The 14,022-nt window shown below is 35.8% G+C and overlaps 1 protein-coding gene across 1 annotated transcript in view; it reads right to left on the reverse strand.

Annotated features, from left to right (window-relative positions):
- The window catches only part of kcnh2a (potassium voltage-gated channel, subfamily H (eag-related), member 2a), a 37,530-nt gene extending 30,497 nt beyond the window's left edge, over positions 1-7,033 (reverse strand). The window contains 2 exon segments of the mRNA XM_036598803.1: positions 4,974-5,204; positions 6,958-7,033. Coding sequence (XP_036454696.1) covers positions 4,974-5,204; positions 6,958-7,033 — 307 coding nt within the window.
- Positions 7,034-14,022: the final 6,989 nt, after the last annotated feature.

A 14,022-nucleotide genomic window follows, 5' to 3' on the forward strand; every position in this document is an offset into this window, starting at 1 on the left:
TGAGGTAATAAGAGTGAAAATTTTTATGCTGTCCAAATCTATTTCCTAATTTATGGCCAATAAAGCATGCATTTGTACAATGAAAAGAAACCACTGCAGATGGCTGCAGCAAAAATGGTGCAGTAAATGCTTTCATTCATTCAAATTGTCATTTGTTCTGTAGCTCTTAGTGTACAAAAATAATTTTAACTGTGCTGTTCCAATACTTACAGAGGGCACTATATCTCTAGTGCTGTAAAGCAACTGGTAAACTGTAAGCCCAACACTGTAAACTGACTGACTGTAATGTTGATTTTAGATTTGAGACCTAAACATCAAGCTGGACCTGCTTTTTGAGCCTGTGCATTGACGTTAATATGTAAAGACTCGGACCCAAGACCTTAACATTTTTATTTGAGGCTTTACAGGGAAACTCGCAGCAGCACACACACATGTTCAGTTTTTTCGCTCTTGATTTCCCTCAGTAATGCTACTTCATTAATTTAAAAAAAATGAATTCACTGTTTTTGTGACATGCATCTGCCCATTCAGCCTGTAGCAGTTTAATCCAACCCATTCATACTGAACTTATAAGGAGTGTTTCAGCCTGGACTGCTGAATGTGACACAATATAGGGCAGCCAATCAGAACAGCTTATGAAGTTTAGGATAGTTTTCAAATTTGTTTCATTTTTTAAAGATTGAATGGTTTACTGCCTGCCTACATCTCAGAATGTTGTTTACCATCAACTTGCATATGATTTCTGATGTAATGCAAGTGAAACACAGAAGTGGTGAGGCTTCAGTTTATTTTAATGAACCACAAAGAATTTGTTAGACACTTTCTAAGAAGCAGATCTGATGTTTTTAGTTCTTGCTTTGGGTTGAATATTTAGCAGACCAATTCATGCCAAGTAGAACCACTGCAGAACATCTCTGAAAAGGTTCAACTACCTCTCCTCTGCATAGAAGATCAAACAATATTAGAAATTAAAATGACTGTTTTATGGACTTGTACCATTCCTCATTTAAATGCTGTTATTTATGTGATTCATATGAAACTAATTCAGCTGCTCTGTGCTTTACTCAGAACTGGAGCAGAAGTGTGACTTTCTCTATTGTTTACCTCCAGTTAATCTTAAAAGCTGGATTCCTGCCATTTCATTCTTCACTCAGATTATCTCCGTGGGTTATCCTCACTGCTTTGAAGGAGAGTGAGTGCAGTGTTTAATGGTTTACTCATCTAATTAGGGATTTCGCTTAAGAGGATTATATTCAATTGGTTGTAGCGTACCCTACTAACTGGAAGGAGAAGCCCATGAAAATAACTACAAATAACCAATAATGACTTATGATGTATACAGGAAAATGTATACTGTCTACATTGTAATGACTTCAGCATCATCAGTAGTCCACCATATTAATCCTTTCCTGCTAAATGAACTTTTAAACCACACTATTTCCCTGTGTTTGGCTTCAGAAAATCAGCATTCTTTTTTTGATGATGATTTAAAATGTCCTGCATACACTGTAAACAATGATTTGAACTTAAAAAATAACTTTAAACCTAAAAGTATTTTTCTCAGCTTACTATTTGATATTCAACAAACTTAACAAAAATTGTAAGGCAGACAGTTTTGCAGTGCAGTTTTATGTCATGACTGTACAAAAATAGAATGTACATGCCAAAGCCAGATGGCATGTATCAAACGATATGCCTCTAAAGAATATAAACCTTCTGATGTAAACAGAGCAAGCACTGAATAACATATTCAGTTATCCAACTCTGTTTATGATCAGAAAGGGAAGATTTTCAGAGGATGGATGGAGTTAGCAAGGTATCTCCTGGTCATCAGTAGAGAGGATTTACTCATGCAAAGTAAATAAAGATAAACTGTCAAAAACTCTGGGTTCCACAAATGCAGGGTAGAATCTAAATGATAATTGAATATTATCTCTGCATTCAACAATTACACATACAGCTGATCAAATAAAGATCTTCTATACAGTAGCAGGAAACAAGAACACAATTCAATGAAACGTCAATCTGCACATCTGTCCCTAAAAATATCTACACTGCCATTCAAAAGTTTGGAATCACTGTTTTCAATAATATAAAAGCAATTTGCTGACGACACATGTATAAAATGATTCTGTTATCTTGCTACAACTCTTTTAGTCAGCTAATTACTAAGAAGCTGTAAGGAAATTTTAGACGTGTCTAGAAAGGTGAACAGAGCTGTAGATGATTCCATAATGTCTGAGAAAGCTCAAAGTACCAAGAGTGGAATTATAATCTTAAAACATCTTAAAACTTTCTGGTGTTTAGCTATAGGTATAACTTAAAACTGAATAAATCAGCATTTTTTAATATGACAAGTGATTCCATACTTTTGTCAAGTTTTTCAAGCAGCAGTACATGTTCTAAATCAGGGGGTCTCATCAGTCCTGGTCCTGGAGAACCACTGCTCTGTGCATTTAAGCCTTTCAACAAACAAATTGCTTCTGCAAAAGCACCTTAAGGTATAAGTCATGCTAAGCCTGACAACATTATTACATAATTGTCTGATAGCTACTAAGTACCAACAGCGAGCTATTAGGATAATATTAGCACATGTGGCTATTTTAGGCTTGTACTGTTGTACAAGACATGGGCTTGTAGGCTTGTGCTGGGCTTTTATAAGCACTTATTTATTTGTCTACACTGAGACAAATGTGTACTAGCCTGATATTTAAAATGGCAAATTGAGGCTATTAAAGCTAGGCCTTCAATTCAGGCCAAAAATGTCAAAAATTGGTCAAAACATGAGGAGAAACCCACCTCTAAGATAATGCTAATTTCTGCTGGCATTGCTATGGGATTTTCAAAGTTTAAGCAAACAACGATTCACATGAACATTTTTTGGCTATTCTAGATGAAACACAGACACCAGAAGCTTCAGAAAAACATTTCATGTTTTACTTGAAGCATGAAACAGACATATTAGCATACATGTTACCTTGTAGCAGTTCACAGTGATTCTTTCAGTAGAGCTGCTGCTGCTGTTTTCCATCTCTAACAACCCACTGATTAAGCTGCTGCTGGTATTCACACTCAGTCTAGGACTTTTAGAAGGTCTAGAGTGACATTTCTTCTCACGGAATTGGCCCCACCCTTATTTACCTTGATACCATAGAGAAAAACAATTCTTGATTGACCAGTTTTTCACTGGACATTTCAAGAACTGAACCTAAAGGTTTAGACGGCCATGAGGGTTCCCCTCTGAATATTTATGTTCGACAGTCTGTGATGCGAGTTTGTCATTGAATCTGTATATCATTTGTATTGATCTATGAACATGTCAAGGTTAGGAATGTGTTCATAAATCAAAATATTACTGAAGAATTACTTGTATGAAGTATTTTCACAACATTTCTGATCGCATTTCATAAATCTGGGCCATGCTGTCTTCATTAGCTGAGGGCACAAATGTCTTGAGTAAGCAAGGTTTTGACGCAATTGGCATTTACCAGATATTCATACTTTATACCCAGTATGTCTACTTCAAAGAGATGAAAGTGTATTGAAAATAACCTTTAAGGGGAATTTCAAGTCAGATGCAGGGGTCAGTCAATGTACACATTCAGGAAAAGGTTACAGTACATACAGTTCAGTTAATGACTGCTGTTATGAAGTTAGTATATAGAAAGAGAGCACAAGAAACAACCTAACACAGGATAAAATGCAACCCAGATTCTTTCCGTAGTTAAACTGGTAGAGCAGAATGTGATTTTTGTCATCTTGTATACTCATAGCAACATCAACTGCAGCATCATCTCACAGCAATTGGACAAATATTTGTAGCATGAAAGTAACTTTTTTTATCATGTTTTTCTATCACTAGATTGTGAGTATAAGTTACTGAATTGATGGCTGTGAAACAGCACCATTTTAAGCATAGCAATACCTCATAGTGAGAGCTAGCGAGACTAAAGTACGGCCTCCAGATGGAGGGATTCCAAAAGTAAACAATGAGAAAAATCTGTCCCCATGCATAAACTCAAAACAGTTTTTTATTTTATCATTATATTCATGGATTGGTTTATTATATTTACTGATATATGCTGTTCTACTTTGTGGTCAACAATGATTTTGCCAGTTTTTCACACAGCTTCTTGTCATTAATATTAATGTTATTGCATTAATGTTTATGCATATAATCCTACATATACATACATATATTCACATATTTGTCCAGTTCAAATAGCTGTACTGAAGTATGAGAGAGCTGAGTTGGCTGGCAGAGTTTCACTCTCTGCCATATCTCAGGATTACCATGCTTTAAATAAAAGCAGTACATCTTAACTGCTAAAATTCTTGTTGTGCACTTGTGCCAACCATGTTGCCATCTTGTGTGAACCAGGTCCAACATGGGGTTGGTTGGCAAGTTGTGGGTATTGTTGGCACAATGTTAAAAAGCTATAGTTTCAAAGAATAAAGCAACAAATAGAAATAATCTGAGCTTTTGATTTAAGCCAAAGCATTCAATGGCAACCAAAAAACATGTGAATCAATTAAATGTAAGGCACGTTTAATTTATTTTATCTTTGGTTTGTACTGAAGAACAGTAGCACTCTTGACAAAATGGACAAATGTTAGTTATGAGGGCAATGATCTTAATGTCACATTTTTGTCAGAGTTCCCGCTTTTGACAGCCAGCTCTATTCTTCAACTCACCAGACTTTTCTATTGACCTTTGGGGTAAGTTGAAACATTTGCACATGTGTCACTTTCAGCTGAATTATTTACAACATAATGTTTATGTTTTCATTTGTAGCGGAGATGTGTAGGTTCATTTTATTGAATATGATTTATCTCACTATATTGTTTAAAAATAAATTTAAAATATATTTAAAAATAAAAAATAATATAACATTTTAATAACATAATATTTTAAAAACTATTTAGCAAAAATCTAAATGTGTTAGGCTGTGTATGACTGGCACCACTCTTACCATCTTTCCTATACAGGGAGATCTCCACCTTCCTCTCCTCAGAGCCCAGGAGGGCCTTAGCCATCTGAGCCACAGCAGACCTCCCCGTGTGAGGCCCGTATAGGAAGCTGCAGGTACACGGCTTCTGCATGACCTCAGCACGTGTGTAGCCACACATATGACAGAAGCCATCATTGCAGAAGATGATGGCACAGTTCTCCACTCGTGCATTGGCGATGATGAATTTACGATCTGTTGAGGGATTAAAGCTATAGATTACATTCCATCCTGGAAATACCTTCACAGATGACAACAAAACAGTAGCATTTAGAAATGACGGAAAAGCAAAAATATATACAACCCATTTCCAAAAAAGTTGGGGCGCTGTGCAGAATGTAAATAAAAATAGAATGCAATGATGTGCAATTCATTTAAACCCTTTTTTAAAGGAAAATACTACAGGGACAACATATCAAAAGTTGAAACTGAAAAAACTTATTTTTTTATGTTTTTATGTTTTTTTTTAAAATATATGCCCACTTTGAAGTTGATGCCAACAACACGTTCCAAAAAAGTTGGGACGGGGACATGTTTACCACTGTGTTTCATCACCTCTTCTTTTAACAACACTCTGTAAGCGTTTGGAAACTGAGGAGACAAGTTGCTGTAGTTTTGAAAGTGAAATGTTTTCTCATTCTTGTTTGATATAGGATTTCAGCTGCTCAACAGTTCGGGTCTCCTTTGTCATATCTTTCATTTCATAATGCACCAAATGTTATCAGTGACGACCAGTCTGGACTGCAGGCAGGTCAGTTTAGCGCCTGGACACTTTTAATACAGAGCAATGCTGTTGTAATACATGCATTTTTCCACAAACAATAGAATTTCACAGTTTTTGATATGTTGTCTTTGTACTATTTTGTACTATTTTCAATGACATATAGGGTTTAAATGATTTGCACATCATTGCATTTTGTTTTTATTTATATTTTGCACAGCGTCCCAACTTTTTTGGAAATGGGCTTGTAGTAGCAGACAGGACACAGAGAACTTCACTGATTTCTCCGTAAAATTTCTGCATAATTTAATTGCTGAGAATTCATTCATTCATTCATGAATTCGTTCAGAGTGGTTTAATGTGAAATGATGCATTGTAGAAAAATGTACCAACACATTCAGTGGTGATGATGAGAACCAGGGGTCGCAATGTCTACAACACAAACATAGCCGGTTTATTTACCATCCAAAATGGAAAGTGACCAGTTTTTATGTGTAATCTTGATAATGGTAAAATAGAGGTAAATCTGATATAATGCATTACCTCTGGGTGCTTTTTTACCCTACAGCACATACAATGCATGTATCTATCTGCCATGAATGGATGACCTAAAATAAGTTTTAGGCCAAAACCATATCACAAACAATGCCTTGGGCAGGGTATTCAAAACCATTGCATGTAATAATTTTATGTGAGGTAGCTTTCAGAGATATTAAACACCGCTGATGTCTGGGTCCTATCACAGTCACTGTGAACAGTTATGACTCCAGAACAGAGCATTTCACATCACAACCATTCTATAGAACCAAAAAGGTCCTTCTATTGTTACAAGCTTAACATCATAACAATGGTTCTATACAGACCTATATAAAACACATTCTCCATCTCTCTGAAGAACTATTTTAAAATAGAAAGAACTATTTAAGCATGAAATGGTTTAATATAGGACTCTAAACAGAACCATTCCCTTTACTAAAGAACCTTGAAGAACCATATTTTTAAGAGTGTAGTTTTGGACTAAATTTCAGTGGTGGATCACCATAGGAAATCCTTGAAATGTTCAGTTCAATAAACTTATCAGTAAAACTTTATGATGATGATGATGATGATGTTGATGATGATGATGATGATGATGATGATGGTGATAAAGATGAGGATAAAGGTTGTGGCGATGATGTGGCTGTTTGTACCAGACAGTAGCGGTAATAGCTGTAGTTATTCTCTTACTTTGTCCCTCGAATTTCCGGATGATTGTGTCTAGGAAAGTGTTCTGGGGGGCGACGTGTCCCCTCCTCACCGGCATGATTCTCCTTTAGAACACGCGGAACTCCTTTAGCTGTCAGTTGGCGAGATTCCCGGCTTTATTCCGGCTGAAGTTTCTTGCGAGGTTCAGTTTCTCTCCCTGCTCGACTCACTCCATCCTGAGCGGCTGTGTGAGTGTGAGGCGCTGAGAGCTGAACCTCCATCTGAGCCTCAGCGCTCCGCTCTCTGCTCCCTGTCCGCTCTGACGCGCTGAGTGTGAGAGGAGGGCTAACACGTGGCTGCGTGTGTGGATGGAGTGGAGAGATGGGAGGGTGAAGTTCCTTAATCCGGCAAGTTTTCAGCGAACATTCAGCTTCAGCTCTCAGTTTTCAGCGCGGCCAAACAGGACACATCAGTGAGATCAGACTTCTTGTAGAGACTTCGTAAAACAGGCGAGGCTGAAGTTTCTTCCTGTTCGTCAGCCTCTTGTTCGAACTTCCCCGCTCCACCTTAAATGGTGCAGCGCCTGAACGGAACAGCTGCACATTGAAGGTAGAGCGGAAAAAATCGATTAAGAAACTTCAGCTTCGTGTAAAACAGTCTCTGATTTCTTCTTCGTTCTGTTTTACAAACTTTAAAAATGTTAGGCACTTCATCTCCTCATATCAGAGTCTTACAGTGGATCAAAGAAAAAGCTCCCATAGCACCAAACACTGCCACACAGCCGTATTCAGAAGTCCGAACAGTTTAAAGGCAAATTACATCCCTGCTGAAAAAACCTATAAAAACTATGAAGTGTTTCTGTTGGTCCCTGATGGTTTTGTAATGTGTTTGGCTTTTTAAATGGGTTGATATCACAATGTAAAGGATCCTAGTGGTTTAACAGGTAGCTAATGGCTGATTCTAAATGCCTTGATGGTTTCCTAATGGGATCTAAAGGTGTTCTACAGTAAAGTAGTGGTATCTATTGGAAACCATTAAGCCAATTCGCATTACAAAAGCAAAACCATTAGGTTTTAATCCTAATACCTTCTAATAGTCCTTTTTCAGCAGGGATGTTTTGTTGATTTTCTAAGTGAAAATATGTGACCACATCCTCTACACTGTTAGACATAAAGGTTCTGTGCAGGTACATTTATCGTTCATCAAGGTACAAACAGTGTAAATGCTCAAAGGTACAACAGTGGTTTTAAGGTCCAAATGTATACCTTAAATAAGTGTTTTCCCAGGGAAAAAGTACATATTTGTACTGTTTCATAACCTAATGTTTATAAAATAAAAAGGCTGGAGACGAGACGGGGTGTGTGGAGTCAATACAGCTTAGAAAATATCATTTCAATGGAGGGTACCACCCAAGAAATGTCATGTTTAAGTGTGTTCTCTGTAGAGAATAACTTCACTTATTTTTACTTAAAAAAAACTACAGAACATTTGACCAGGAGTGTTCAGACTCTATAGTCACCACCTGATATCAGAAATAGAAAATGGCTTGAAGATACGAAGTAGCTTTATTAGGGAATTTCTTTAGAAAGCTCAGTCATCTCTGCCATTTCTTTAATAATATCTTGTGCTCTTAGCTTTAAAAGGCTACTTTTCCTAAGGATTTCACACATTTCCTGTAAGTTGTGTGGTACTTGTCTTTTCATCACCAGTTTAAACTGAATAAAACAGTTTAAAGGAAAATCCACCAAATGTTTCAAATTTCTGTATAATTCAATTGCTGAGATGTAGAATCATACAAAGTGGTTCACTGTAGAGAAACTTGCTGACTGATTTTTTTTCTTTACAGCAGTGGTGATAAAACCACGGGTCATAATGTCTACAATGCAAATATACACATTTTATTTGCTGACCAAAATGACCAGTGAACCTAAACATGTCTTCTGAGTTTTTATGTGATGTTGATAATGGTAAAATAGTAGCAATTCAAATAATAATAATAATAATAATAATAATATACTTCATATTTATATCTTATTATATCTTATATCTATATATTATATCTTCAGTATGAATGGAGTTTAAAAATGTGTTTTAAGCCAAAATCTTCTCAAAAAATCATAAAGCAATGTCTCAGGCATCAGGCAGTGTATTCACAATCATTTCATATATAACCTTATATAAAGGATCGTTTAGAGCTGTTAAACTCTTTGGATGTCTGGTTCCTATCATCACTGCTGTGAAGAGTATTTCATATCAAACCACTCTGAATGACTTTGTTTACATCTTAATATTTGAAATATGGTGAGTAATAAAAAGAGGCACCAGATTTTACTCTGGAATTCTTTACTACTTCACTGTATAAATAGCTTCTCTGTAAAAGCTTACAGATGTATTTAGCATAGTTCTACCATCGTGAAAAAGCTGTATAGCAAAGAACAGAAACCTCAGAATCACAGAATAGTATGACCTAGTCTAGCCTCTTATGTTCAGGTGTTTATTCTTTTTGATGGCAGTTCTGCTGTGAGATCTGAATGACTAAATAAAATAAGAGATGTAGGCTTTTTTAATTGCAGCCTACCCAGCCTAAATTTTTTTGTGTCTTTTATTCAGTCATATTAAATTGATGTCCAAATTTGATCACCACATTTTAATTAAATGGTTAACTTTTTGATAACTTTCTTCATGATGGTATACAGATTTGTCAAATATGGGATCATCTATGGGTCTGTTCATCGTCTTAATTTTTGCAGCATCCTAATTTGAAGTATAAAAGTGAGTAATGATATCTCACAAAATTCATACCTGTTACATAGACACAGACTCTGAACTGACTGAAATTAACCATTTAATAATGTGAACTAATCACAAATAGACACTGTGGTTAAAGTAGCAAAAACATGTCAGATAACATATAACACAAACTTAACTTAAAGAGCTCTGATAAAATAATGAAAATAAATAAATGAAAAATGAGCTAATCAACAGAAATTAACAAAATAGAGTGATGGGAAAATCATTCTGATGCATTTTTGAAACTTATCATTTTGAGTAACTACAATCTACAAAATCCGTTCTATCAACATTTGCAGTCAAAGAAATGAAAGAAATTTTGATTTTTGGTTGGTGGTATCTATGAAAACCCATTGCCATGTGTTGCCGCCAGGTAAAGGAGAAAATGTGTTTTTTGTTTCCTTCTCTGTTTCTGGCAGTATTATGTCAAAAGATACAAAGTATCTTGAAACATTAACTTATCTTGAAATTATGACACATGTTCTCAAAATTCTGAGTTATTAAGACAAAATTCTGACATGCTATGTTGAAATAATAAGTAAATTAAAAAAAGCAAGCAATTATTTCGAGACACTAAGTCATTATTTCCACATAGTAAGTTATTATTGTGAGAAAAGAAGTCATTACTTCAACATAGTAAGTCATTATTTCAAGATAGAAAGTCAATATTTTGAGAAAACAACTCATTATTTCAACATAGTACATCATTATTTTGAGATAGTAAGTCATTCTGTTGACAAAGTCAATATTTTATTTTAAGTTATTCTTTTAAAAGTTTGTGTGGATATTAAATTCTTTAGTCATTTTCAAAAAAAGATTTCTAATGACTACAAGACTGTTTTAGTAAAGACAACATCAGTGTTTAAAGTGCATATTACTGTCATGTTTGACACATATTTATTTGGAGCATATATATTCGGTCTCAAAAAAGTCAGTACGGATATACATGCCATTATTTCAGATTCACACTGACAGCAGTCAGTTAGTACCCTTTCACAAAGCAGATATTGGGCCATTTCACACTCTTACTTAAAGTCTAAGCAGTGAGCAGCTTTATGTGCACATAAACACGATAAAAGAGGAATAACTACTGTGTTCTTAAAACCATTTAATGCATGGAGGAAGTGAGAAGTGAAAGTGCAGGGGGAGTCATTTTTTAGTCTTGGAGCTACTTCAACTGATCATCAACACACTAAACAAGCCACATACAGATTATGTAGGAACAAAGCAATATACATAAGTGTGTGTGGTAGTGCAAACAACAGAAATTTACATCATGTATGAGATTGAAATTGTGGTGCACAATAGTCAGAGACTAAGGCAGAGTGTAATAACTATCTGGAGAAAGAAAGAAAATCATCCTTACTGATTATGACTTATAACTGTATCATGTTTATTATTAAACAGCATATTTAATCTTATTTACAACAAAGATTAAAAATGACTCATTTTTAACCTGTAACATTTTTGCCTAATTAACAAATGATGATCTAAATGAGGAATGATGTGTTTCCTCTCTTAGCCTGTAGAGGGCAACATTTAGAACAGTGATCACCAACTATTCTCCTGCAGATCTGCCTTCCTGCAGACTTTGGCTGCAGCACTAATTGACCCTGCCTGATGTATCTAATTATTGCCTTCAGAGGTCCTTGATTAGCTGAATGAGGTGTATTAAGTTTAAGTTTGGAGGGAAAACCTACAGAAAGGTAGATGTCCAGGAGCGGGGTTTTCAGCTGCTTTAGAACGTAATAGTGTCCCTATTACAAGAGAATAACTGAAGCTTGAATGATCAATAAATAGGTTATCTAACCCTACAATGGTTACTGTATAACAATTTGCTTTTTGGGCAGTAACTGCACAGATTTTTTCTCTGTTGATTCCTGTGATTTAGCAGGTGTCACAACTCTTTTCCCATTCAAGTCAGTATCAGGGCTATTATTGTCACTTATATTAGCAATTATCAATAATTTAGTTCAGGTATTTATAATGATTAATCAAGCAATTAGGCTTTTAAAGAAAGGCCAAACAATTAAGATAGACTTAACAACATGCATGGTCTTTCTTTTATAAATTTCCAAAAAAGATAACAAAGAAGCCTTTAAAAAGTATTTGTAATGCATATAAATGAATCTCAAATCAAGTCAAATCAAATACGTTTATTGTCAAATCACATTTACACAGGTGAGGCGAAGGTGAGTGAAAATTTAAGCATGTGGCGCCCTTTTGTAGTACTTAAATACAAGAATATCTCTCTCTCTCTCTCTCTCTCTCTCTCTCTCTCTCTCTATATATATATATATATATATATATATATATATATATATATATGGATAGATAGATATATAGATATATAATATACTGTAAGAGAGAGAAGTGAGAGAATTTCAAATATGCAGTGTAGTCAACTAATTATTGCCAATTTATCAAGAAGGTACATTTCTCTAGATTTTTAAATTGAGTAATTGTGACAGTTCTGGTTATTAATAATTGGTCATTTCAGTGTCTAACTGGACTGTCCAGTGGTTATACCACTCCATTAGTTTCTGTGTTGCCTTCGTGAGAATTTCCTTTGTGTCAAACGGTGCCATGCTGCATATCTTATCAGCAGCCATCCTCCTGTGACTGCATTTATAGTTCTGTTATCAGTGTGCACACCCTCACAGCCACAGGGCAGAATGACAGTGTACTGTGGCACATGTTCATTTCCAGCAATTTCTAGAGGGTTCAGACGTTCTTCAGGTGAACGTTTCTTCTTCGCTGTTATATTCTAGCATGGAACACAGGGGCTGTTTGTGGAAAAGAAGCTCAGCAGTGGGAGGAAGCTGTTCGAGTGAAGGGGAAACAGTTATTTACCAGTCTATTCCCCAGCGTTACTGATTGATAGGTGTATTGTTTTCCCAAACTGTGTGTGTGTGTATGTGTGTGTGTGTGTGTGAGAGAGAGAGAGAGAAAGAGAGAGTACTTGGGTGGGGGTGGTGTCAAGAATGTGCTGTCCTTTGTTGTGGTCAGTGTTGACTTTTGTACCCTCTCAGACATCACACCACAAGCCACCAACTCCCTCTCAGTCCTGTCTCTCAATCCTCTCAGGTATAATAGGCATGCCGTTAACAGAAGCAGGAAACGCCACCCCAGGCACTGTGTTTGAAGCATCAAGGTTAAAATATAACAGGACACGGCTGGATTTGCCTGTTCACTTCAGTGCCTACATGCTCAGAACAACATGTAACACTGGGGTGAGCAAATCATTAGACCGAAAGCAACATTATCAATGGTGGGACAGAGCGATGCAGTTATGTAAAGAAAACAGACATGCTAGTTTGCTGTTTTACATCTAAATTTAGCTGGAATATATTACATTTGAATCTGTGGCCCTGTTTCTGGCACTGTTTTGACCGTTTTCTCCTCACCCCAAAAATAGTTGATCAGGAATGACATGTTATGCTTCTTTAGGTTTCTACAGGAGCTAAGATGCTAATGAAGCTAACAAGTAATGGAAAATTGTAGCCATTAGTTTAGCAAACAGCATGCCTGAATCTTCACGCATCTGCTTCAAATTGTGTTGGATTGTTAAGTAATCTCAATTAGAGATGTTATGTCTATGGTTTCTGACACTGATATCTTTATAAATAGTCTATAGATAAACATAAACAGCCGCTATCTTAAAACTTTTGTCTGTAATTTTATCCAGTGTCAGAAACCTAAGCAAGTCTATTTGAGATTGCTCAACAACTCTATGTGGTTGGAGGAAAAGTGTGTGATGATTTAGAGTGGACTGCTGGCTGTTCTATTTCATTACTTGTTAGCTTTATTAGCCTCGCAGCTACTGTGAAACCTAAAGAAGATACTAAACAGGTTTTGGCTGATGGTCTACATTGGGAATAATGGGTGATAACTTCCACTTTATATGTGCAGTTTTACATTTAAATATAGCAACAGTATACTGTTTTCAATGGATTTTCTAGTGAAACTCTGTTTCTAACATTGTTAGTTTTACACACCTAAAAATAAAGGTTCTCAAATGGTTTTTGGTTGGATTGTTCTAGGACAAAAACTTTAGCTCTGGAGGGGCCAAAATGCAATGTGTGTGGAGCCGGCGGCCAAAAAGAACAAAACAAAGTACAAATAAAAAGGCAGATTGCATTTTAACAATTCATTTTATAAGATTATGCTATATTTTGTTACTAAAGTACAACATAAGTCAAGTATCTCCTTTCTTTTGGATTTTTTATTTTTCTATCATTTAAGCTCAGCAGCTGCCTTTTACACTGAGTGAAACTTTCATGCTCCAAAATGGTTTGGAATAAAACTTCTATTAAA

Source organism: Colossoma macropomum, unplaced genomic scaffold (assembly GCF_904425465.1).
Source record: "Colossoma macropomum unplaced genomic scaffold, Colossoma_macropomum, whole genome shotgun sequence".
NCBI lineage: Eukaryota > Metazoa > Chordata > Actinopteri > Characiformes > Serrasalmidae > Colossoma > Colossoma macropomum.